At 42.1% G+C, this 26,983-nt stretch overlaps 2 protein-coding genes across 6 annotated transcripts in view; both read left to right on the top strand.

Moving 5' to 3' along the window:
- Positions 1-26,983, top strand: part of KCNAB1 (potassium channel, voltage gated subfamily A regulatory beta subunit 1) — a 387,202-nt gene that overhangs the window by 183,062 nt on the left and 177,157 nt on the right. The gene's annotated exons all lie outside the window — the stretch shown is intronic.
- LOC105809149 (S-formylglutathione hydrolase) lies at positions 17,665-18,755 on the top strand. The gene has a single exon (XM_012642896.1). It carries the CDS (start codon positions 17,746-17,748, stop codon positions 18,592-18,594), a length of 849 nt encoding a protein of 282 aa, XP_012498350.1. The 5' UTR covers positions 17,665-17,745; the 3' UTR covers positions 18,595-18,755.

Below are 26,983 nucleotides of genomic sequence, written 5' to 3'. Positions count from 1 at the left end.
GGAACCGGCATCAGCCTTATTAATGTAAAGTTTCCAGGGCCCATTACTCCCATTTAAAAAAAATCAGGGAAGTATTTGTCTGTTCCTACCCTTTAGACACTTCTGTTGACCATGATTTCTCAGCCCTGATGGGTTCCAGAATTCGGATCTCTGAGCTCACAAGGTGACCAGAAAGCCTTCCAGGAAGAATTCTTTTATAGCCACAAGGCTGTTTTACTCTGCGGCCCCCAAGACTGGGTCTCAGTTCCACTTTGAATTATTTCTTCTGATATTTTCACCTTGAGACTATTTTCCTTAATGGTGGAAAATGAGCTTAAAAGGATAACTAAGAAGTTCTAGTCCTGGTTGTCACCAGCCACATCACAACACTTGTCTCAAGTGACCGTCCTTTTGTCACTCTCCTAAGACAATGCTTGACACAAGTCAGTACAAAGAAAAACTCTGTTGAATGAACAAGTGCTCCCAGCATGTCTTCCGTGGTCCCTGAGCCTTTTTTAGTTGTCCTTTCCTGCTTTTGGTAAGCCTCAGCTCACTCACTTCTGACCTCCCAGGGCACAGGGCAGGCCTTCTCAAAGCTTCCAGGCCTTTTAGGCTTTGTAGCAAAGCCTCTGGGATTCCTGTTTCTAGGTTACTATTTTGGTGCTCCTCTTGTAAAATGTACCCCTTATCTCTTATTAAAATTGCTTTTTAAAAAAACCAAAAAATAGTTGTATACTTGGGGGGAGACCAAACTTCCTTGTCCCCATCTTGGGTGTAGCCATCACCTTAGCCCAGGAAGAGGTGCTTGAGGGCAGGGGATGTGGCTCTGGCCCCAGGCACCACTGGAGAGAGGCTCCTTGTTTGTGATCAACACTCAGTCCTTGGGGACCTACTCCTAAGAGGCTCGAAGTGATTGACTTGGCTTTGTAAACAAATATTTTCCAGCCAGTTCTTTAAAATCATCCTAAGATTCATCTCTGAATACTTAGCAGCACCATTTATCGTGTAGATGCTGGAGCAGTGGGGAACACAGTCCTGTTTGGGATGGGATTCAGAGGCAGCTGGAGAAGAGACAAGCTGAGGAAAGGAAAGACATGGGGGGACGTGTTTACTGTGCAGATCAGTGGTACCCAATCACTGCACAGAGGTCCGGGCTGGTTCAGGAGGAAGATTCTAACACTACATGGCGAAATGGGTAAAATAAGAACTAAGGAGTCAGTTGGTTTTTTAAGCTAACCATTCAATGTAAAAGAATATTCAATGTAAAAGAGAATTTTAAAAGCATTTTTACATATAGACACATAATTTTATGTAAATGAGAGTATATATATGATTTTTGTTTGTTTGTTTTTCCAGAGAGTAGTTTACTGAAGTAACAAAAAAGCTGTCCTAATACAAGTTTACACATAAATTGCACCTCGAACAGTGCCTATCCCGTGGTAGGCATTCAAGAGATATTTGATGAACAAATGAAGGTAGTTCTCTAACACGTACAATTATGACACAAGAGTAAGACACCAACAGACACAAGCAAAGGATACAAATTCCATTGATATAGGTTAGAAAATTTGAAGAGTATTTTCCTTCACTTTTTAATGGTATTTCAAGTTTTTTTAATTTTATTTATGAAACCCTGAGGATATCAGGTAGTGGTGGGCATTTTGTATGCATGTTTGTTATGTCCAAGTTTGGCAAAATAAGTTAGCTATCTTACTCCATTCCCCAGATTCTTTTAGATCATTTGCTTGTCCTTGAAATCCAGACATCTGGAAGCCCCCGGTGTTGATGAATTCTCTATGGACCAAGTTTTGGCAGCAGGTGTGAGATTTCCCAAACATTCTTGTGTTCTGACACCCACTGGGATAAGCCAGACAAGCATCAAAAGAGGGGGGATATGTATCTACATAGAAGTAGGGAAGCAGTGACCTGGAAATTCTTCCCGCTCTTGTCACAAAATGTCTGAGCTCAGGAAGCCGAAGGCTGCAATGCTCCAGGGCTTCCTTGCAGCCTTCCTCTAATTCACCGCGTGTGAATATGTACTCTAACTTGGCACAATATTCTTGATTGGTAACACCTCTTGACAAATTTTATACAAAAATAAGTCATGAATAGTATGTGGGATTTTAAATTAAAATGAGTCGGTTACCAAAAAAAAAAGTTTATTCATTTCTGGGCTCTCTGTGTTTGAATTCATAATTAGAGATTGTGGGCATTCCTGTATTTGAATGGTATGCTTTAAAATATAAAACACTAATGAAACTTTGCATATGAGTTAAAAGGTCAGACATAATTAGTTTGATGCCAAGATTTTCTTGCTTTCACGCAAGGGTCCCACCCCTTCACTGAACTGTTTTCACCAAGTTTAGTCATCCAATTTCTTTCATGAAGTGAAATCCTTTATGCCCTGTCCCTTTGACCTCAGCTGCACTGTATTTGCCGGTAAATGTGTGCATTGCATTTACTTGGAACTGGTCTGTAATAGAATGGCGCTCCCTCTAGTGTGTGGGTTAGTTCCAACCAGTACTTGTCAAAGTTCATTGCGGTACAAGCACAGCTTTCCAGAAAGTGTCCGGGCATCTGCAGAGAAGAATGCCTCCACCTGCCAAATGGGTCCAAGGCCTCCATACTCAATGAATTTCCACCTGCTCTGGAAATGCAGTGATTTCCATCTGGCGATCAGGCCATGGTCAGACCAAGAGGCCTGATTTTTCTTTTAGAAAATATGACCATTGTGATACAAACCCACTGAGTAAAATTTTAAAGTAATAATAAATTGTGGTTGATCATCATGAAAACTGCTTTATCCTTAGGTTAAGGAAAATGATGACATAGTACCATGAATGATTTGTGACTTCCTCTGGGGAGGCCAGTTTCTCCCCTGTATGTTATGATTAATTGTTCATTTCCTAATTTCCATAACCAAGTTTGGTCAGAAGCTTAAACATAAAACAGTTCTCAAAATTCCTTCTTCTTTTTTTTTGGTCCCTTCACCAGCACTTTGTGGGGTTGGCTTTCCCAGGTAAATCCTTAAGGACATTTGAAGCTGAGGTAAAATAGGAATGGAGTTAATGGCTGGGTAGTATTCTTGCAATCCTACTTCTCTTATGTGTCGTTTCTCACTCTTGTGTCCTGTCCTACCCTATTCCTTTTAATTTTGAAGATGGAATAAAGGTACATACAGTGAAAAATAATTCAAACAGTAAAAATGGATACAAAGTGACAAGTAAATCTCCTTTTAGCTGTCCTTAGTTCTTCCACATTGGACTATATCCAGTTTTTTATACATTCTAATAGTCACACATACACACAAACACACAAATGTGTATACCTTTTTTCCTCATAAAATTGTGACATACTATATATATTATTCTTCATCGTGCTTTTTTTCTTTAATAATATATCTTAAAAATCAGGTCATAGGAGTATGTATCTGCTGTGTTAGTTTTAGAAGAATATTCTTTGTGTAGCTATGTTATAACTGACTAAGAGTGTCCCTATCAATGATATTTAAATTGTTCAATAGTTCTTTTCTGCATACGCACACACACACACATAGCTGCACTGAACAACATGATCTATGTGTTTTTATATACAGGTGTGAGTATATTCATAGGAGAAATTTCTAGTAGTAAAATTGCAGGGTCAAATGGAATGTGCATTTAAATTTTTCCTGCATATTACCAAATCACTCTGTAATAAGATAGCTTCAAAATACACTCCTACTGACAGTGTTTGAGGATGCCTGTTTCCTGTGCCCTAGTAATGGATGGTGGTAGCACACTTTTTGATACTTGCTAATCAGACAAGTAAAATGTAGTATGTCACTGAAGTTTTAATTTGTGTCTCTTCATATATTTAAAATTCACTTTTGCTTCTTCTCTCAACTTTCTGTGAATATGTTTATTTTTTTAATTGAGTTGTTGGTCTTTTCATATTGATGTGTTAGAGCTCTTTATTAAGAAAATTATCTTTTTATATGTCAGGTGAGAGTCAGATGATATTTTCCCAAAACTATTTAGTATTTATGTAATCAAATATGTCAGACATTTATGTCATGCTTTGAAAGGCCTTCTAGATTTTTTTTTTTTAATTTCAAATTTTCTTCTAAAACTTTTATGGTTTTATTTTTTGCATTTAAATTCCTGATCCATCTGGAATTTATTTTGGTGTAGTGAGTGGGTTTCTCCCTTTATTTTAGAAGAAAAAGAACTTTCTCAATTGTGGCAGCACAAGGTCAGGGAAGCAGAAACGCAGAGCCAGGTGGACCGGCTACACCACCGATACGTAGCCTTCGCTGACCAGAGGGTTCGTCTCCCCGGCTCCAAGCTTTTTGGCAAATGAATGACGTGTTGGTGGAGCGATGCTGGGGGATCCTGCATGCCAGGACTGTTGGACAAGGAAACCCACTTGCAAGGGCCTTCTGCCTCCATGGATCTTACCTGCAGCGTGGGCTGCAGAGTCACGCAGACCTAGCGGCAAAACCTGGCTTTACCATTTTGAGTTGTGATGAGTTATTTTATCTGAGCCTCAGTTTCTGCATTTGTGAGAATAAGGACAACAGTTCCAACACATCGTGGCTGTTGTGAGAGTTAAATGAGAAAAGGTGTTTGATGTTGCCTGGCACAGTGCCCAGCATCTAAAAGCTGCCCAATAAATGTGAATTTCATCTTTATTTTCCTTTGTGTTTTTTTCCAGTTAGCTTTTTCTCATATAAATAGAAATTAAGCCTAGTGAGAAATCATTTGGCCTCCTTCTTCACAGCTCAGCCCCATTCAGCACCCTTTTCTGGTACTTGGGACCCTGCCCTCTATACCCATCTGAACTCACTGTGGAATCACGTGGACTGTAATGAGACCCTCTAAGCTTCAACCTGAAATTCTACCTGGATTTTCCCAACTTTCAGACCGTCTCATGTCAGTGCTGTAATCATCGCCCTGGTCACCTGCTCATTTATTTCCTTGTCTCCATCCTGCCCCTCTCACCCAAATCCATGCTACAGCCTACTGCTAAACTGGTCTTCCAGAAACAAATCGGCTCACAGTACTTTCCTGCTTAAAGGATAAAACTTCAGTGGCTTTGTGTGACAGACAGAGTGCTCCACGGTCTCCCTCCTGCTGGCATTTGAAGCCTTCGGTTCCTTGTGGATTTCCTGAACTCCATTCATTTCCATGCCTCTGTGGCTTTCCCCTTGCTATTCCTTCAACGCCAAATGTTCCTTTCTTTCCTCATTCCTCTTTGGTCTAGAAAACCCTTCCTTATTCCTCAAGAGCCAATTCCAGCTCCCTCCTCCTCTCTGTGTGTTTGCCTCTTTCATTACGTTGCCTTTACCTTTGCCTCTACCCACAAAGAAAGGCTTTGCTTTATGCATATGTTGATTATGGCACTTACCATGTGACACTTCCATTACTCCTCACATGGAATGAAATTATTTATACACATGTCTGGTCTTCCCTAGACTGTGAGTTCCTTGCAGTTGAGGACTGCTCTGGTTACCCCTAGTGCATGTCCTAGTATGTATTAAAAACTCAACGCTATTTGTTAAAAATAAGATATTAATCCATCAATATCCAGACATTTTCAGGGCCTCCAGGTAAGGAATAATTGTGTTAGGATTTCCAGGCTTTGCAACATTTTTATTTTCAGCTAATACCGAGATACCTCAAGGAAGAGCTTTCATTTTTCTTTTCATTGTCAACATTTTACCTGTTGTTTGGTGTTTTATAACATGAGCTTACAATAAAACAATAGATAATGAATTAGAATTGTGCTTAGAAAGAAAATAACAAAATGCTTTTTGAAAAAACAGAGTTCTATCTGTCAAAATGGGATGCTATAAAGTTGAGGGGGTTTTTTGCATTACATAGTTATGAAAATAATAGCTCGATGTCCCTTTGCCAATATTGTGCATCTTACATTTTACTGCGAGATATCATTTTTATAAGATTGATTTGTGGTTACCTACTTGGGAGTAAAATATGAGAAGCATTGGTTACAATCCAAGGAAATATAATTATTGATCTAATTTAATTTTTGAAATCTGGAACATATTTAAGAGTAACAATACTGCTAACCATAGAGCTAAAATCTTGGCTGCTATTGAATTAGTTTCATAATCTATGGGGAACAACAACTAAAATTTAGCTAATCTATAGGCCATAACTCTGGACAGCAACTTGAAGAGAATTTGGAGTTTAATTCTAACAATGCATGGATTTTACATATTCAGGATGGCATGGACTAAGAAAATTAGACTGCTGATATTTCTAGTGATGAAAAATTAGATTGATTTATTTGTACTTATGTGATTTTGGTAAGTTTCCAGTGACAAACCCATAGATGATTTTGCATATTCTAAGAGAGATTCAGTCCTTTGTGATTGGGAGATTTTTTTCTTTTGAGTAAATGCTCTATCTTGAGAAAAAAATACAAGGAGAGGGAAGGAAAGAAGGATACCCACTTGGGCAACTCAGTTCCTGAACCAGCTATGGAGTTTGATGAGTTGATACACAACAGCTCAATCAGGCCCAGGGCCATAAGCAAGTTTCACATGAGATATCCAAGAAATACAATTTCAAACCTAGGTTTTGTGATAAATGCAGATTAGATTGGACTAGTATATGTTTACAGCCACTTGTAGTGAAAGGACTGGACATGAGAGCTAGTGAAAATGCTATATTACAGTGTGCAGAACTGGTGGGCAAGAAAAAATCAGAGTGTCTTAAATTATTGCTATTATTGTTGCCTTATCCTAACTTTTTGCCTTTGCTACCAATCTTATTAAATTTAACATGATCCACATGGCACTTAGATGCACAGAAATTATACAAACTGTCTACTTCTACCTTAGGAGACCAATAATTCCTCCTTTAGAAATAAACTTTCACTATACAAGTGAGATAAGTTGGAAATAAATTATCATCTGGGGACTCTGAAGTTGGGAGGCGGGTTGGAATGAGGAAGTTGCTATTTTGAGGAGGAGGGGGGTGGCAGATTTAGAACTATTTGCCAGGAGAGACTGGAGCATTTCTCATAGGAACCAGATCGCTGAATAATAATAGTTTGACTTGCTTTCACCTTCTTTCTTTCCCACTTTCTTCTTTTCTCCTTTCTGTATCTTTTTTCTCTTCATTCCTCCTTTTTTCTTACTCTCTCGTCCTCCTTTCCTTTTCATTTTCTTTCTCTTCTTCTTCCTTCTCCCCCTGGGAGCCCGAGTTCACTTGGCCTAGAGGCACCAAGTGGGCACAGCCCTCTCCAGCAAAGAAGTCCTCTCTGTGGAGCCATAGTACGTTCATTCAGAGCGTGGTCACTGGTACATTTCACCCTATTCTGGGTGCATGTCCTAGTACTGTGCTTCAAGGAAAGCACAGTAAGTGTAAACAGCACAGCATTAGAGTTAGACAAATCTGGGTTCAAACCCTGCCCTCCCCACTTAAGATTTGTCATGAGTAACCTTAGGTAAGTTACTCAGCCTCATGTGTGATGGGAACAGCAACACCTACTTCAAACTAAGCTTGTGAGAATTAAAAGCAAGGATAGACTTGAGTACCGATCGTAGCAACATAGAATGTTTGATTGTTACTAGTTTTCTTCCTTTACCCTGTTCCACATTCAGTATCATGTATTTCTCTGTTCCAAACACTGCCGTATGAACTAACAGCAGAACCTATTGTTAGGGAGTTTACAGTCTGGTGGGGAAGATGATAGGTGCCCCAATAACAATGTTGCAATCCCCTGGGCCTTATCTGCTGCTGGCCTCCAGGGATGAGGGAAGGTCCCTGTCTCCATGCCCCTCCCCTCACTGCCTGTGCCAGGGAGGAATTGGGTCATGTCTGCTGGTTTGCTGTGTGTTCAAAGGTTTTGTATATGCACACAGATCTCTCTTTTCTTCCTTTTAGGTTGAAAACAATGGCCCACTTTCCCTTGAGAAATCTGCCATCTCATACTTTCTTTGGCATTTCCACTTCCTTCCATTTCAATAGGAATTCCAGAGTGTGGTGAATTTCAAGTATAAGCTTAAGGGAGAGAAAACAAACCCACTAGATCTCTATCCTTGACCACATCCCAGCTTCTAGTTCCCATGATTCTACTTTGGGACTGCCAGCAAACCCCCAGCTGGCAGCAAAGAGAGCATCCTCCCCATTGCTCATCTCAGTAAGTCCTTGTCCTGTGCGTGTATCTCCTTGGGCACCTCATGGGGCCATGGGACGGGTAGGCAGCATGTCACAGGCAGGATGGGGGCACTCCTGGGGCACGTGACCACAACACCACCTCAACTCTGAAACCCCACCAACATTTCTAACACATATCTTTAAGAAGATGCCGTCAAAGTACAGAGAAATTCCCAGGAGGGGAAAATTATTTCCAGCAGGAGGCATGATGAGGTGTGGGTAGGCAGCTCAGGTTGAGAGGGGCAGGCAGGAACCTGGCCTGGGCTTGAGGGTCAGGGATATGAATGATCCAGTGATTCTGGTCTACACTAAATGACTGCGACGTTTTACCCAAGGGGGTAGAAATGTGGGCTTCATATGATAGCCCAGGTATATGCATGGTATTTACATTTTAGCAAATATTAAATAATATTTTGTTCCATAGCCAGTCTTTTTTGACATCCTGGAACATAAGGACTATTTTATTTACCTTTTATAATAAAGTTCGTGGCAACAGGGTTTATTCTAATTGCAGTGAACCCCAGCTGGGACCTAAGATTATAATAATAACACTGCCCTCAAATATTTAAATGGCTACTATATGTTTATTTCTGATCTTTACAACAACCTTGGATGTTGACTATTACCCCATTTTACAGAAGAGTCGAAGTTAGAGAAGTGAGCTACCCAAAGCCTCGTAGGTGGTAAGTGGCAGACCCATGTTTGAACTTCAGATCTGTGGTTCCAGTGCCTGTGTTATTGTGGCCTCTCCTCACAACTTTGCCTACCTCAACCCAGCCAAAAGGCCAGCCCGTGGTAGTTATAACACCTGTGTCCGTTGTCTATTGGTCGTTTACTAAGACAGGCATCAGGGCATGGGCCACTGAGTTTCCCGTAATGGTCGGGGACAGGCCCAGAGTAGGTGCATTCTCTGGCCATTGCACCTCTGCGACCTGCAGGACCCCGTGGTTCACAGGCCACCCAGGGGGAGTGAGCCCCACTCCTGGCTTCATGAGCATTTTGTACTTCCTCTGTGTGGGGTCCTGGAAATAGGTGATGCTGGAAGATGGGTTGATCTGGTCAGTCTCTGTCTTTCCTGCTAAGCAGTTAGAGGCCAGGATCTCCTGCCACATTTCCACCTCTGTGCCCTTATCCGTGAGGGTAGATCATGTTATCTGTTCAACTTCTCTTTCACGGTGATCATAAAAATCAAACATGATTGTGATGTAAGAACAATTTCTGAAGTCAAATTGTGGTGTCATGATCTATGGCAAAGGGAAATTGGGGAGGCATTCTTTCTCAATATTAGTAACTGAAGCATTTCTGAGGAATCCACAAAAGAATCATGGATTTTTGCATGGATATCAGTCTGACTTCTCTATATCCTTCACTAGGGTACAGTGGAAAAACCCATCTTGACTAGAGTTCAGCTCAAGGAAAGGGAAAAACCCAATGGAAACTGACTTCTGGATAAGCTAAAAAAAAAAAAAAATCAGATTTCTGAAGTTCTTAGCAGTGACTCAGGTTTCCTTCTGAAAGAAAGAGAAATTGTTCTGTTAAATGTCAAATTTCCACAACACCTCTTTTTGGGTGTGAGGAGCATTGAGATCACCACAGTCCACCATCCTCAGCCAGAAACACCTTTCCTGAACACGTCAGATGCAAGGTCCCAGCAGAGGTGCAGCTGAAGGGCACTGTGGCAGACAGACGCCTGGTTCCATCTCACCCCACACTTCCCAGGGGACCCTATCACCAGGTTTGGGGACTGTCAACCATTCTTCACAACCGGTCCTGGGCACTGCAGCCACTGATGTCTGCTGCCCACCTCCTTTCCTTTCGAGCAGGGTATTCTCCCTGCTGCCTCGGACAAGGTGATCTGAAATAAATAACCAGTGCAGGGACTTTGCAGGTGGAATTACCACCTGCATCTTCATGGGCCTGTGACAATCTCAATGGATCAAGTCAGTGAGTGTGAAGAGGAGAAACTGGTTTTATTATTTGGGTGCCTGCCCGGACCTTTATTGCTATTCGTTATTGGCCATGTTTGTTGCCAAGATAGAAGTCACATCTTTTCAATATGTAATAGCAGGATATTTCACTTTTGTTGTTGTTTCTTTCTGAAAGTTTTAGACTCCCCCAAAACCTCCCACCTCTACCACCCCCAAAATTAAAGTGAGTAACTAGAGAAATCTTGGTTTTATCAAATGATTATTGAAGAAAAGAGACACTTCTCTGTTTATGCAACACACTGGATGCAACACACTGGTCTGGAAAATGTAGCATATTTTTACATTCAAGCATATTTTATGGTAAATTAAATCATCTGAAATGCACTTTGCAACTTAAAATACAAAAATTTCTTTTGTAAAGTCACATCACAATTTATTGATATAGATATATAGATATAGATAGACATGTTAGAATCTCTTAGAGTCCTGTACCTACATTAATGAGTATTTCACAGGGTCAAAAGCTGGTAGCAAGTCATTGACTCTTTAATGGGAGAATCATGCAAAATAAAAACCAAATCAAAACAATGGGTCAAGTTCTTTGGAGGCATGTAAGTCCGTCAGACTGCCTTCTGAGTTTGGATGGGTGCTATGCAAAATCCATCGTGGTAAACTCAGTTCTTGCCACCTTAACCACATTATCGATGCCCTTACTTTCCCCTGAATTTGCACTGCCCCTGAGCCCCGACTTGCCACCCAGCACTCGCTCACATGCTGGCATGCTCTCTGCTTGTCTCATTAGTGTTGTGTGCATAGCCCGTAGGTCTCCCTGCTGTGTCAGGGTGAGATTGTGGCTTATCCTCCCTGTGCTCTGTGTCATGGTGCTATAGAGTACTATAGCATGGTGCTATAGAGGTACTTCTCCCAATAAAATTTATTTTTATTCTGCTGTGAAGAAATATAATCCAGTGGTTCTTAAATGCTTTGCCCATAACCATAGAAAGAAATACATTTTCCATTGTCATCCAATACACACCTACATATACATATTACAGCATACACCAAAGTTTCACAAAACAAGAATTATCCCTACATATGGACTCTAAAGGCTGATTTTTTTTTTTTTATTCTATTCCATTCCAAGCCCTTTTATTCTGTTTAAAAATACTGGTTGTAACCTTTAAAATAGATTTCATGACAAACTAATGGGTCACAGCTATCAATTTAAAAGACACTACCTAGTGCTGGGTGCGGTGGCTCACGCCTGTAATCCTAGCTCTCTGGGAGGCCGAGGCGGGCGGATTGTTTGAGCTCAGGAGTTCGAAACCAGCCTGGGCAAGAGCGAGACCCCGTCTCTACTAAAAATAGAAAGAAATTAATTGGACAACTAAAAATATATAGAAAAAATTAGCCGGGCATGGTGGTGCATGCCTGTAGTCCCAGCTACTTGGGAGGCTGAGGCAGAAGGATTGCTTGAGCCCAGGAGTTTGAGGTTGCTGTGAGCTAGGATGACGCCATGGCACTCTAGCCAGGGCAACACAGTGAGACTCTGTCTCAAAAAAAAAAAAAAAAGACACTACCTAGTTTATCCCCTGTCCACACAACAGCCACTCCCTGGCAGCCTCTGCCCCCCCCCCACCACCCCCATGCTCTCAGGTAAGCTTGTGCCACCCTCGGTTTCTCTGTGGACACCACTCGGAATGCCTGGCTGCAGTCCAGTAAATGATATCCTGTCCCCAACAAACATGGATTGCAAAGGCAGTGCAAACGTGGGGAAGCCACACTTCTTTTTACTTCTACATTTCTTTTTTCTTCTACACCACCTCCACCATCAGGCAGTGCTAAAGGTCAACTACACTTCAGGGTTGGGGAGAACTAAAAGGAATTAAAATGTTCAATTAGAAAAGATTTTTACTGCAAGCTTCAGTGACCATTCCCTTAATCCAAGGGAGAGCATAAAGGAAGTGAGGCTCTTCTTGTGGGGTCTCCTTGTGGACAAACCCCAATGTCTAGCCCTGCCCCCAAGTCTCCGCATCTCTGCAGTTTCTTTATTCTGTGACCCTCACCCCCTGGCTGCCCTAAATGCCACCTCCTCTCTCCTCTGTGGCCTCGGTGACACACCATTCAATTCCCCATTCCAAGTTAATCAGCCTGGCTTGCAGACCCTGAGAGCTTTTTAAAAATACCCATGCCCAGAGCCTCACACCCAGAGATGCACATGTAATTATTCTGAGTTGGGGCATGGGCATTGGAATTTTTAAAAGCAAGGCCAGGCATGGTGGCTCACGCCTGTAATCCTAGCACTTTGGGAGGCCCAGCCAAGAATATCACTTGAGATCAGGAGTTCAAGACCACCCTGAGCAAGAGTGAGACCCCATCTCTACAGAAAAATAGGAAAATTAGCTGGGCTTGGTGGTGCATGCCTATAGTACCAGCTACTTGGGAGGCTGAGGCAGGAGGGTTGCTTGAACCCAGGAGTTTGAGGTTGCTGTGAGCTATGATGGTGCCACTACACTATAGCTGGGGAGACAGAGTGAGATTGTGTCTCAAAAAAAAGAAAAAAGCTACCCATGTGTTTCTAACGAACACCCATGGTTGAGGAACACAGAAATTGACAGCCCGGCTGGGGAACTTCAGGGGGGAAGTCCAGGGGGCTTTAGCCTCCAGGTTTGGTTCTCTTCAAGATGTTCTCACCACCCTGAGGTGCACGGGAGAATTCCTCTTGGTCACATAGGTGGGAGTTATTAATTAGACACACAGGTACTTCTCCCAAAAACAAATCATTAATTATTAGAGTCAGTGAAATTTACATACATGTTAAGGAAGAAAACTCTTCTGTGTCACATAATCTGCACAGAGACCCCTTCATTACTGTAAAGAATTGTGTTAGCCTCCCTACCCCCACCCCTTTATTCAGTCTCCACCTCCCAGCCGTGAACTTAGATCTTCCTGGGTAAAACGAACTTTAATCATTGGGCTCTCTAGCTGCTGCAGCTTCGAAGTATTTTCATCTCTGTACCTTAGGCCAGTGTTTCTGTAAACTTTACCGTGCACATTAAAGTGCAGTTTCTGATTCAGTAGGTCTGGGAAGGGGCCCCAGATTCTGTATTCCTAACAAGCTCCCAGGTTATACTAAAGCTGCTGGTCTACTCTCTGAGTACAGGCCTTAGAACAGATCGGCTCTGGTCGGGGATCCCCTACGTGACTGCTGTAAGCAGGTAAAAAGCCGTGTGGGAGTCTGTAATGACCCCATGAAGTGTGCCCAGAGACCTGGGGTCGAGGGAGAGGGAGGGAGTGCTCCTCTGGCTACAGAGAAGCTTCTTTCAGCAAATTGGCCTCCCAAGTCAGGGCCTTTTCAGCCTCCCCAGCTTGTGGGAAGGTACGGGGCTTGTGAGAACAGCCCTAATTCTCACTCTAGCTGAGACCTTCCCTCTTTGGTTCCCCTTGCCCGATTGACTTTGATCGTGGTTCTGACAACATCAAAAGCACCATGGTTTAGGCACCAGCGTCTTTAGGATTGGAGAGTTTAATAAGCCCAGGGAACAATCACCAGTGACTATACAAAAAGCCTCTTTATTTATAGTAACACCATAACAGCTAATTTACTTAAAATATAAATCAAGAAATACCATGAAGTCAAAGAAAAGAAAGAACTTTCTAAGTGGAAAAATGCATATTGCCTCCTCCTACTGGAACATAAAGGTCTGATTTGACATGTTTGGCTGCTTCTGGATTTTTTTTTTTAACAGTTAGAATCCTGGCTAATATACTATGCTATTACTTTCCTACTCAGTAATTTGCTAAAACCACAGTGTCTTGAATCCGTCTCATCTTCTTTGATAATCAGTCAGTCTCCTAACCTTAGAATGGTCTGAAGAAACCCTCTCTTCAGGACACAGCCCCTCCCCTCCTTTTGGTCCTTTCAGTGGAACCTGTCTTGGCCAGAGAGAGATCCACGCAAAATGTCTTTGTATTAGGGAGCTCTATATCACTATCATTTGTGCTCAGCTCATTCTGCTTAACTTCCTAAAGGGTCCATTTATTAGGATTGTAAGGAAAGGACCATCTCCCTAAACAAGATCAAACTTGGTCCTCTAAGGACCTTTCTGAAGGAAAAGGTGAGAAATTTGCCTTGTGACAAAGAATTGCTCAACTTCTCAGCCCTGATTCTTCTCTGCTCTGTTCTCTCCTCTCTTGCCAAGAGCCATTTCCTCTTCTGAAAGCTGCTACTGACCTCTTAACCCGCAGGTCTTAGACACTGGGTACCTCCCTCTTAACATTCTTGTCACGTGTGTGACCACAGGTGTACCTATAATCTGCTCAGTAGCACAGCTGAGAGAGGAAAGGAATATTTGAACAAGGCTTTATTAAAGACCAAGGCAGTGAATCTCAAACTCATACATCTGAGAACCCATAGGAGGATATCAACCTGTTTAATATCAGATAACAAAGCCCTAAACCCAAAGATTTTCTTCCATGGGTCTGGGATGATTCTGAGTAATTCTGAGCAAGGTGGTCCAAGGAATACACTTTAAGAAATACTAGCTAAGAGATTTTTTAAAAAGGTAAACATTAAAAGAAATGAACCAACAGAATAGCATACAACTAAGTAGAATCAGTTTGTAAGTTTACACTCGGAGGCTCTAAGATCCCATCATGTCCTATATTCAGGAAAATGGAAAACCTACCTCTTGGGCACCCACTAGCATATACATGGTACCCCAAAGGTATGGCCCCTTCCCCTCAGAGCTTGCTTTCTAAACAGACAAAATAAAATCAAATGGATCCTAAGCATTCTCCCTGATAATAAACAATAAGCTGCCTAAAATCTTTTCTGGGATGAGAACAACTTGTATAAACAGATAAATGGCATCATTTGTTTTACTTACTTGTACTTTAATTGCCCGCTGCGTTCAGCAGGCAGAGGATCAGATTCAGAAGGCTTTGTAATTCTCCTTTTCCTGGTGACAAAGATGAAAAATTGATTTCTACATTAATAATACTTTGGGTTGAAAGAAATGGACTGAGATTTTAGGAATAAATGTACCAGCTTTGCAGTACATTTTAATTTAGTTACTTTTATTATGGTCCTACATTTTGTAAGTTTATCATATAATTGAAAATAAAGAAATACCCTATCTTTGTTCAAGTGTAATCTTAATATAAGGAAAAACTCAAGTAGCCTAGAATTTTAGATTATGAAACTTGAATTTAAAGCAGATTGATGGTTTGGGGGTTGGTATGTGTCTCCATGGTCAACATCATATTATCGCCTACAAAACAAACATGTTTTAGTTTGAAAAATTTCGTTTGAGAACCTTGGACTCAAGGCCATGGAAATGTGAAAAGTTGTTTGTGTAAGTACATCTGGCTGAGACCATGTGACTGGGACAATGCTTCTACTGGAAGCGGGGCTGGTAAGTTGGCGTGCTGGAGCAGGGCATTAGCCTTTTAGTTGCTGAGCAGTAAAACAGATAGAGGGACAGGGTAGTATCTGCAGCTTTGGTGGTTGGGGAGACTTGGGGAGAGCTTGAGGCAGGAACTCTTTACCAATTGATTGAGAAGTCAGTGTTTGAATATTTTTCACCAACCCTAATTTGAACTAGAAACAGAGGAGAAGAATTGTTAATTCCAACCTGTATATGAAAGAAGGGAAAGAAAAGAGAAAAGAAAGAGAAAGAAAATTAATCGATGAGGATGTTTTATGCTGTGCCACTGAACAGTATCTCACTATAGCTACTGGATCGAAACCAATCCAATTTTGCTCAGCCCAATTTTTGGAGTCATCTCATTGTTCTGAAGGAAGAAATGGGAGAAAAGCAAGCTTAAATTAAATGGACGTTTAGCATACACCTGAAATCACGGCAACGTATTCATGCCTGTCATGATCTGATATGTAAGTTTTCCATGTTCGTATAGTTAACTATATTGCCTGGAGCTGTTATTAGCAAAAACCTCATCTAGTAGCCACCTGAAGGGAAATAAATTGGCTGAAGCTTAAACTCTACATTTCTTTACTTTTGAACTGGTAGGAGAAAAGCTCAGAGGAAATAATGTCATCTGTACATATGAAGTGCCAACGTATATGTGGTCCATGACAACTGTGATCACATTAAAGTCAATGAAGAAATAAATTAGCAGGAGCATCATGTCTCTGAATAAATAAGAAACAGCTACATGTCACTAAGGAGAGTGGAGCCTAATGAGCAAAGGCATAGAATTTGTAGTTGACCAAGATTTCAGTTCGAATCATGACTTTGTCTCTTAAATGCTTTATAATCAGGAGACACCTTACTCAGCACCAGTTTTCTTTTTAAAAAAACAGGTATAAAAAAACAGGTATAATAAGCCTCAGGGTTGGTGTGAGGATTAAATCCAATAATATATGTAAATTGTCTTCTTCATAATAAGTAATCAACCAAAGCTAACTACAATAATCAAAAATTAAGTAGTCAAAAGCTAACTACAATAATCAAAAATTAAGTAGTCAAATATGAAAGAGTCTAGGAAAAATGCAGAAGTTGATTAATGTTATGAAAACATATGGGCTTTTTTTTCAGGTTTAGCCTTTATGTTCATTCAGCTGATGAATTTTCAGCAGATGTTTTTCAGACGTCGTGCTCACTCAGTTCTGTTCCTGTCAGCGTGCCACTGTCTTAAGACTTATGAGTAGAATGATTAGAACAATAGAATGAACCAGTCTTACTGAGATATTCAGAGAGAGAGAGAGTGAGAGAGAAGAATACAAATGATATTTTCTTTTCAGAGTGCATTTGCATATAAGGTATTCCTAGTCTATGTGGCATAAATATGTAAAGGAAAAAAACCCTAAAATATGAAACATGTATTTATTAATGTATTAATATTACCCTTAAGGTTAAAAAAAAAGTAACACAAATTTTAATTAATTTAAAAGACAAAGAAAAGCTAAAAGCAGTTTAGCCTCAAGTGCCAGGTAAAAAGTATGATCCAATATTTGTGACGAGACAAAGGAAGCTATAGAGACAGGGCATCCAACACCGAAATAATCCCAGGAGAAATAAGATCACTGGTCACATCACATCCAACTTAGCTGAAAATTCAATTGTCAAGTCCTGGAAATCAGCCCTGATGGGTGAGTTGGGGCATTCTCGCTTGCTGTTTGAGGAAAAGGTCACCTTTCCGAGCCTGAGCCTTCTGCAAACTCCTTAAGACCCCGAGAAGAAGAGTCTTCTGTCTTTCCCTCATGGGTTCGCCATTGACAAGAACCTGAATCATTTGAAGGAGCTTAAGAATCAATAAGTTTGGATATGCTCAGTTTCACGTTACAAGACACTCACCCACCAGCGAGCACATTTTGTACAGAAATGTATCCATTATAGTATTTTATTGCCTCTTTGAGAAGATAAATCAAATCAGCACTTAAAGAATCTGGACACGCCCAGCTGTCAAATTGTTTCCTAGCCTCACTCACATTGCAACTAATTGGGAGAGCTTGTTGATCATTTCTGAGTAGTATTTTCTTCCAAACATTATTTTCAAATTCTTCAAAGTTGTAATCTGTAAATTGTCTCAAAATTTGCATCTCTTGGGCTCGGCGCTGCCACCGTCAGAGTGACTTACTCGTTTTCAGCTACTGGCCTAACAGCAAGGAGGATTAGATTCCCACACCTGCAGCAGCCAGGGGAAGAATGGCATTGAAACAGATATCCAGCAACAAGTGCTTTGGGGGATTGCAGAAAGTTTTTGAACATGGCAGTGTTGAACTGAGCTGCAAAATGAAATTTGCTATCTACTTACAACCAAAGCCAGAAACTGGAAAGTGCTCTGCACTATATTGGCTGTCTGGTTTAACTTGCACAGAACAAAATTTTATATCAAAATCTGGTTATCATCAGGCTGCCTCAGAACACGGCCTTGTTGTCATTGCTCCAGATACCAGCCCTCGTGGCTGCAATATTAAAGGAGAAGATGACAGCTGGGACTTTGGTACCGGGGCTGGGTTTTATGTGGATGCCACTGAAGATCCTTGGAAAACTAACTACAGAATGTACTCTTATGTAACAGAGGAGCTCCCCCAACTTATAAATGCCAATTTTCCGGTGGACCCCCAAGGGATGTCTATTTTTGGCCACTCAATGGGAGGCTATGGAGCTCTGATTTGTGCTTTGAAAAATCCTGGAAAATACAAATCTGTGTCAGCATTTGCTCCAATTTGCAACCCAGTCCTCTGTCCTTGGGGCAAAAAAATCTTTGGTGGATATTTGGGAACAGATCAAAGTAAATGGAAGGCTTATGGTGCTACCCATCTTGTGAAGTCCTATCAAGGTTCTCAGCTAGACATACTAATTGATCAAGGAAAAGATGACCAGTTTCTTTCAGATGGACAGTTACTCCCTGATAACTTCATAGCTGCCTGCACAGAGAAGAAAATCCTCGTTGTTTTTAGATTGCAAGTGGGTTATGATCATAGCTACTACTTCATTGCAACCTTTATTACTGATCACATCAGACATCATGCAAAATACCTGAATGCATGAAAAACTTCAGATAAGAGAATCTCTTCAGTATTACAAAAGATGTAAAATCAGAATTACCAAGCACAACAAGATTTCAAAACATTGGATTTTATAATGCTAAAAGAGCTTCATTTTATGGTTAAATCACCTGAATAAAGATATAAAACCTAAAAAAAAAAAAATTTGCCTCTCTTTGTGCACTTTCCCTTGGTGTTCCTGTGAGATTTCCGCAGGAAGTTCTCTAAATGTGTGCAGTGTGGATCTGGTAAGGCAGAGGCAACAGAGCCAGAAACACAGGGATCAGTTAGGACGGTTCTTTTCTGTTCTTCATTCATTTCTTTTATTCAGGAAATACATATGGGCCATCTAATAAGGTCAACATTGTTCTAGACACTAGGGAGGACAGGACACACAGAGCCCCATCCTCTAGGTACAAACGAACAAAAACTGACACATTAATAAAACGATGTGGGCCGTGATAAGAGTTATGAAGGGGAAAAAAACACGCAAACAAAACAAGGAGTTGAGATAGAAAATTATAAGAGAATATTTTAGATAGTGTAGTCATTGTGGCCTTTTGGGGGCTGTGATATTTAAGCTGAGGCCTAAAGATGAGGAGATAACAAAGAGTGGGTGGAAGAGCATCCAGACAGTGGGAATAGCATATGCAAAGGCCATGAGTTGGGACAGAGCTTAGCTTGGGAGAAGGGGTTGGGTGCAAGAGAAGCAGTGCATCAGACAAGGGGCTATTGCAGCAGTCCAGGCAAGAGATGCTAAGGATCAGATCAGGGTGGTGGCAGCAGAGATTTAGAGCAGTGGTTAGAGTTGAGATATTTGTTGGAGATGGAACTGACATTTCTTGCCAGTGAATTGGGCAGGAGAGATTGAGAAAAAGGACATTTCCCAGATTTCCAGCCTGAGTTAGGGGGATGGTAGTGCCATTTACTGAGCTGAGGAACAGATTTTGGGGAAAAACTTCAGAGTTCCGTTTTGGACGTATGAAGTTTAAGATATCTACATGACATCCAAGTGGGGTTATAAGACATTTATGTACCTGTGTTTGAAGCTCAGAGGGAGGAGTACTGTGATCTGAAGAAATAAGCTGGGGAGTCATCAACCTAAATTCAATATTATTATCAAATCCATGGAAATGAATGTGATTTCCCAGGAAGCCTGTATCTAGGATTGAGGCCTCTTTGAATGAAGGTAAAGGAGCTTCCATTCATGGTACCAATCCTTGGTGGGTCTCTCCATTTTCAAAATCTCAGCTTAAAAATTAGTATTTAGGGAGAGTCCTTCTGTTACTCTGAACTCTCTAAAATTCTCTGCTGGACTAAGCCAGGCCTCTGACTCTATCTTGATACCCCAAACCTGAATGCAGAATGGCTTTTATTAGATGATGCTATCAGCTTACACTGAGGGATGTGATGAGAAACCATGCAAGGAACTCATCCCAGTGTTTAGCAGCATGGAGCTGCTATTTCTCCCATTTTGCAGAGGAAACTGAAGCCCAAGGAGGTTAAGGAACTTAAGGAACTTGCTTGGTTATGCAGTTCCCGAATTCTTAAATACTTCTTTATACTACATTGACTAACAGAAATGGTAATCAGTCTAGAGGCACTATTTAATTTGTCCTTGTGAGGTTATTTGGGGGCAAGTGGAAGTAGAGAAATCTGGAAGCAGCATATTCATGTCCTGTTCCAGCCACAGGTGGGACTGCAACAGACACTGCCAGTGCCCTTCCTGTCTCTGGCCCAGCACCACACTGGAAAGCCAACCCATAAACGGTCCCAGTAGAATTCCCCAGGAAGTCACTGCAAAGTTCCCTGTGTAACCACCTGTCTGCTTCACAAGCACCTTCTAATGAGAAAAAGATAATCTGTAGTATCGAGGCAATAGTTGGTCACCTTCCACCCTACCATTTCTACTTCAAATTCTCCAGCTTCTTGTCTTTGTTTTTCTTAATTTTCATTTTTTACTGAGTTCTTTTCTTCCCTCCCACTCCATTATTTCCTATATATGTTTAGCCTGTTGGTATTGGCTAAAACAATTTCTGAATTTTCTTCTTAGATTAAGATAGAGACCTTTTGGAATTTTATTCATCTTTTTTCCAACTATTTTCAAAATGCAGAGCTAAATGTTCTGTTTTATACTTACCAACATTTTTGTGCATGTCTGGTTATTTTCAGGTTACTGTTACCTGTGTTTTCCATTGTTTCATTATGGAAACCCTTAGTGGACAGTGATCAGTCAGGATAACTTTGGTTCAGTGCTGAGTCAAAGCAGGTGTTTTTAAAATTTTAAATAAATGAGATAAAAAACTGAGTTGATAAGGTTAGTTAAGGGGAAGAGTGAGTATTTTCCTCATGGGGAAAAATTCTCCTCTGAAAAAGAGTTTTCTGAATATATTTAGATTTTTGTTTATAGAGCATTTTACTTGACAGAGGAGTCAAGAGAGGAAAAAATGGAATTCTGAATTGCTTCATTGCCTTTGCCTCTGGAAGATGAGCAAGAAATAAAAATAAAGCATTTCAGAAGTTTAAGACTCAAGTCCATGAAAATATGTTTTGATTCCCCAAAATTTCTAGTCAAGCATTGTTTGTGTAGTGTCAGAGATCCTATACTACAAATTCTGGTTGAGCATTAAAGAAGATCTGCTGGAATTAAAGGATTCCTAGTACCGGCTGTGTCCCTGGCACTGGTCCAGGTGCAGGGGCAGGTGTGGACAGACGTGGCCTCTGCCCCCAGCCAGCTGTGGAGGGAGCAGGAGAGCAGGGCTCAGTGGCCGGACACCTTATGTGAAAGGTTCTGTGCAAGACATGCACGGGAAGGGAATCCGATAGATTGAAAGATGGTGGGGTGAGGGAACAACCTATTTTGGGGATCATCAGTATGGAAAGGAAATGAACACCTGCACTAGTCTATTGAAGTCTCATAAGGAAAGTCTCTGTAGTTGTTCCGTAAATGAGAGCAGACACAACGATGCTTTGGTTATTCTCGTGGTTGGCCACACTGAGTGGGGGGCTTGTGCTATATCCCTTAGGGCAGGCAAGCAAACAAAGCAAACAGGAATCTACTGAACACAAGAGTAGGGCTGAGCAGACAGCTCTCGAAAACAAAGGGAAGCTCCAGATCAGGGGAGCGTGTGGGCTTCTCAGGAAGAGGCAATGGAGACGATGGGGACAGCATGACTTGATGTGGGCTTTCTCTCCCACTGCGTGGTGTGTCAGGCTCAATCCACAGGCTTTCAGCATCCACCTGCTGTTGATCAAAGCCCACCTTATCTCTAATTTAGCACTTACTATCCCATTGTTCATTGACCCCCAGTTTCTTTTAACTTTTTAATCCTCATTTGACCTTTACTTGGTAGTGCAAACTTGGGGAACCACACAGAGAATCTCCTAGCCTGTTTGGAGGGGGAGGGGTCTGGGATAGTGGGTGTGGCAGATGCTCCCCTTGCTTCATAAGTCCCGTAAGTGGCCCTCTGGACAAATGAAAGGCTCTGAGGTGGGTAAGAGTCTTGCCCCACCAACTGAGCTGTGAGAGACCTGTGGCTTTCTTCACATCTCTATACCTGGGCTTGATTTTGTTTGTTTTGTCCCTCATTGCAGTGGGCACATGAAACAGGCAATTTAGGGTCCGCCCCTGCCCTTCTTCTGGGGCACTGCCTCTGTTCTGGCAACTCATGTAGTTCCCGTGTGAGTTTGGGCTGGGCTGCCCCCGCTCAGCCTCATGTCTCCATCCACACAGGTCCCTTGCCACCCTGTCCCACCAGTGGGGCAGCCTCAGGCTGTCTCTCTCCCTGTTAGAGTCCAGAGAGTGTCCTGCGGCTCCCTGCACCATCCTGGTACACTGCCCAGCTCTGCGAGGCTGGTTCAGGGGCAGCTGCTGGGCTTCCTACCAGCCATTTCAGCTCAAGCTCACCATGAGGCTCAGGGCTGGGGCTGGAGTGGGAGGTTGAGGGGAGACGTTGCTGCCATCCTGGGCCACATTTTTACCCTTAGCTCACCCTCCGCCCCAACAAACCTATCTGGGGTATCTGCCAATAACCCCTCTCCCATGGGCTTTTCTCAGGGACCTGCATCATGTCCAGTTCTCTTCTTTCCCAGGGTCTCTCCCTTTCCTCTTGTGAAGACTGTGGTCGTCTATATGCTGGGAGGATCTTAGCTGTGCCTGACCATGGATTCTTCTGGAGCTGTTGTTTATGCCCAGAGTTCTTTCCCTCCGACTCTGAAGCTGCACTGTGTGGTGTTACACCACCCTGAGCAATGAGTACTGCAGCTCCAGCTTCTTAAATGGGATGGTCATGGGGGTGCGGGGAGGTAGCAGGAAATATGGGGGAAAGAGCCTCAGTGAATATGTCAGAATATAGTGTCCTCAGCGTTGACACAGTTGAAGAAGACCTCAGAGTCCATCCACCCCAACTCCTTCCTTACCCCTGTTTGGACTTTTCCACAGTATCCAACACATTAATGACAGGGACTTCACAGGCCCTGGGACAGTTCCTTTGATTGCTGGACAGTGTCATCTTTTCCAAAGGCTCCCTGTAACATCTGTACCTCCTGTCTGCCCATGGGAACACACTCCATGTCTCTACTCCATGTTCCCTTGATGCTCCTGGCCACCCAGGCCCCAGGTGACTGGCCTGAGAAGGAAATAGTCCTCAACCATGAGACAAAGGCTTTGAACAGAGGGTGTCAACCTGAGTCCAGCTGACCCAGTCCTGCTGTCTGCCCTGTTCTCCAACAGGCTTCTGTCTCAGGCACTCCCCCCAGTGAGGAGTTAACTACTTGTCTTCAAGCCCATCTGTGGGCTGACTTTGCGCTGATGGTGGAGCCTCTGTCTCCTCAGCCAGGAGCAGCACCGATGCCTGGCCCACCCCAGCCTCTAACAGAGTGGGCTGGCATTCTGTGCTCTGGTGTTTGACAAAAGCTCCTTAGATGATTCCAGCACATATCCGAGGGGAGAACTCTGCTATGAGCGGTTGTTAAGCAATTCACTAAATATGAAATTAAATTAGAAGGGGAGGTAAAATCTGTCAATTGAGTGACTGTTCTTCATCGGCAGTGAACCGTTAACTCTCAGCTTTCTGTCAGGTGAACTGGAGCTCGAGTTTGCATTGTTGCAACAATGCCAGCTCTTTCCCTTTCTCCCTCTCTCCATCCTTTTCTCCTCCTCTTCCTCCCTTCCTTCCCCAAACATTTACCGAGCTTCTGTATATGCCAGGCAGTGGGCTGGGTGCTAGACAGGAAATGATGCATCCGACTAAGACCTTGTCCTCAAGGAGCTCACAGACAAGTGAACATGTTATTTTAAGTGTTGGAAATTGTACTAATTGTCTATTGCTATGTAACGGATTATTAATACTTCAAAATGTAGCAGCTTACAACCGCACTTACTGTCTCCCAGTTTCTGGGGATCAGGAATCCAGGTGTGGCTTAGCTGGGACCTCTGGCTCAGGGGTTCTCATAGGGCTACAGTCCAGGTGTTGGCGCAGGCTGCAGTCAGCTGGGGGAAGAGCTACTCCCAGACTTACTCATGTCATCATTGCCAGGCCTTGGCTCCTGGCTGGCTGTCAGAACAGCTCACAATAGGGAGGTTGGCTTCCGTCAGAGGAGTGGGCAAGAGAGCAAGGGAGGGAAAGCAAGAAGGGAGCCCTCTGAGTCTCTCCATAACTTCGTCTCAGAAGTGACATTTCATCACGTTTGCCACATTCTATTTTCTAGAAGGAGTCGCTGGGCCCAGGCTATACTTAAAGGCAGGGGATTATACAGGGGGCCTGAATACCAGGAGGTGGGGATCTCAGGGACATGTTCAGGGCCCCCTACCATAGAGGTATTGCCATAATATCTTTAAAGAAGTTTAAGCCTTAAATCACCTGGCCCAAACACAGGAAGTTAAAAACATCAATTGCCTTTTCCTTTAGATACAGTTAGGAAGGTGTGCGAGGAAAGTTTAGCAGGATTAGACTGAAGCCCCGAAGAATAAGGGGCTTGTTATTCCTGATTCCCCGCTTTGCCAAAAGGTACCTATCAGGTTCTGTCTCTAATGGAGAATTGAAATAACCTCACCAATCTGCTTAAACAAGCATATCCCTCCTGCTCACTCCCCCCAAAAGACCAGGGTCTATGAGGCAGGTAGAGGACATTCAACTCCCCCTATTTAGTTCCAGAAAAACTAAGGCACTATGACTTGCAGTGTATCTAGTTTAACTCAATGTATTTTGTATTCAAATTTCCAACCATAAAAATCTGCAACCTTAATAAGAATACTATTGTAGTTCACACACAATATCCAAATGTAAGATTTCCATTCAAGAATCTATTCTACTAGCCCGGTTACTATTCATTGATAGTGTCAGCTGAGAGAAAGATTGAAGGCACACCTAACTGGCTTCCTTGGGATAACACATTTGAAATAGCACCGGTTGACATTTCAGTGTCTGTTAGACCTAATTTATAGGGACTCGTGTTTCAGTCTAAAAGATTAATAATGTGTCATACAAATGGATCCTACAGGAAAATTTGTTGAAGATTGTTAAGAGTATATTCACACTTGTGCCGTCATTTTTAAAGAAACAAGTACAGATTGGAAATATCTAAATATTTTATAAAGAACATATGATGCTCACTGAAGAATCCACTATTTTAATTTACATAATTTGCTGACATTGCAATGAGACCCACATCCTTAGACTCTAACTCAGTCTCACAAGCATTAGTGCAGTGACCCTTGCGAGCCCTCTGAGAGGAAGGTCACAGACTGGGAGACTGAGGTAAGGGCAGCATCCTCACTGCCACACCAGCTTCCTCATTCACATCCAGTGCTCCACTTGCCTTCTTGCAAAACAATTCGCCCTGTATGTTGACCTACCTGAAAGGTCCTTGTTAGTTGAAACACCAAAGCAAATTGTGGCTGTTTGTTTTAGTTCAAAACTAAAGCCAAATCATATTTATAACCCAAAAATTAGGATTCTATTGCTAATTTTGTCAAGGAGTAAGTTTATCTCCTTAATGAAAATTTAGTTTGGGAGTATTCCAAATCATGAACGCATTTTTCAATATTCACTTATAGTTACATTTGAGGGATTTGATTTTGAACCCTCAGTGTCTGAGACATTTTCTTCCCCCATATCATTATTTAATTATTCTAAAATGCTTATAATTTCATACTATTGAAAATGTGACCCCAAGTTAGAGATCACTGAGAAGAAATACATGGAAACCTGTCTCAGTGCGTCACTTATGGAGGGGTGAATGTGAACATGAAAACGTTTCACTCTGCAAAGCCAATTTTCAGAAGAAACACATCAGGCAAGACTAACGTGGTGACCACAGAAAATAACTTAAATTCTGTTTACATTTTTAAAATACAATGATTTCTTCAAGGACTCATCTAAAGTTTAGTTTATAGTTTACATTATTCCTTTGACCTCGGCAGGGACAGGCATCATCTGCCCAAGTTACTGTTGGGACAATAGAGTCACACAGAGGGGTGGGTGACATCCATAGTCAGGTACTAATTAAACCCAAGCTTTCTGGTTTTCACTCCCCACTTTTCTGTAAACCCAAGAGGCTCTTATTTTTCAAATTTAGAAATTAAGCAACTCTCAAAGCTCCCTTTCTCTGGGCTTACTGTGCAGATAAAGTAACAAAATGAAGCACAAGTCAAATCTGCAATTAACTTGGGGATTTATCATCACTGCCTTCACAAGTACACTGTAGGTTTCTAAATAAACTTCTCTACTGGCTGCACAAGTTTCTGCAGAAGTGTCTTTTACCAGCTTAAAAAAGAAAGGCTGGAAGAGCAATGCTTTTTTCAATTTTCCAGCAATGCTGAAATACTACAGAGACAGGACCGGGTTATAGGAGAGCGACTGTGGTGTCAGAAGTAGGACCCAAGAGGAACTCCTCTATCTTATTGGCTCTTTCTTTCCAAGTTACAACAATTGGGAGTTCCTGTAACTTCCCACTCAGTTGGCAGAATACCTCTGGTGTGTTGTGATTTGGTGGGTGTTTTGAAATGGTGAAGTGGAAGAAACAAAGTCTCTATGGCCAAAGTCATGATAAAATATGAATATATGAACCCATGCATGAGCATGTACTCACATCACATATTCTCTCTCTCTCTTTCTCAAACACACATGCACACACTTGTTCTGAAACTGTGGATTCTCTTCCCAAGCTTGAATAAATGTATGCTGCTTCTTTATTTATTTATTTTTGGAGACAGGGTCTCTCCGTTGCTTGAGCTAGAGTGCAGTGGCATCATCTTGGCACACTGCAACCTCAAACTCCTAGGCTCAAGTGATCCTCTTGCCTCAGCCTCCCAAGTGGCTGGAACTACAGGCGCATGCCACCATGCCCAGGTGGGATCTCACTATGTTGTTCAGGCTGGTCTCAAACTCCTG

Source organism: Propithecus coquereli, unplaced genomic scaffold (assembly GCF_000956105.1).
Source record: "Propithecus coquereli isolate 6110/MARCELLA unplaced genomic scaffold, Pcoq_1.0 Scaffold19, whole genome shotgun sequence".
Lineage (NCBI taxonomy): Eukaryota > Metazoa > Chordata > Mammalia > Primates > Indriidae > Propithecus > Propithecus coquereli.
Note: the sequence above shows the minus strand (reverse complement) of the source record. Positions and strands in the feature narration are given on the sequence as shown.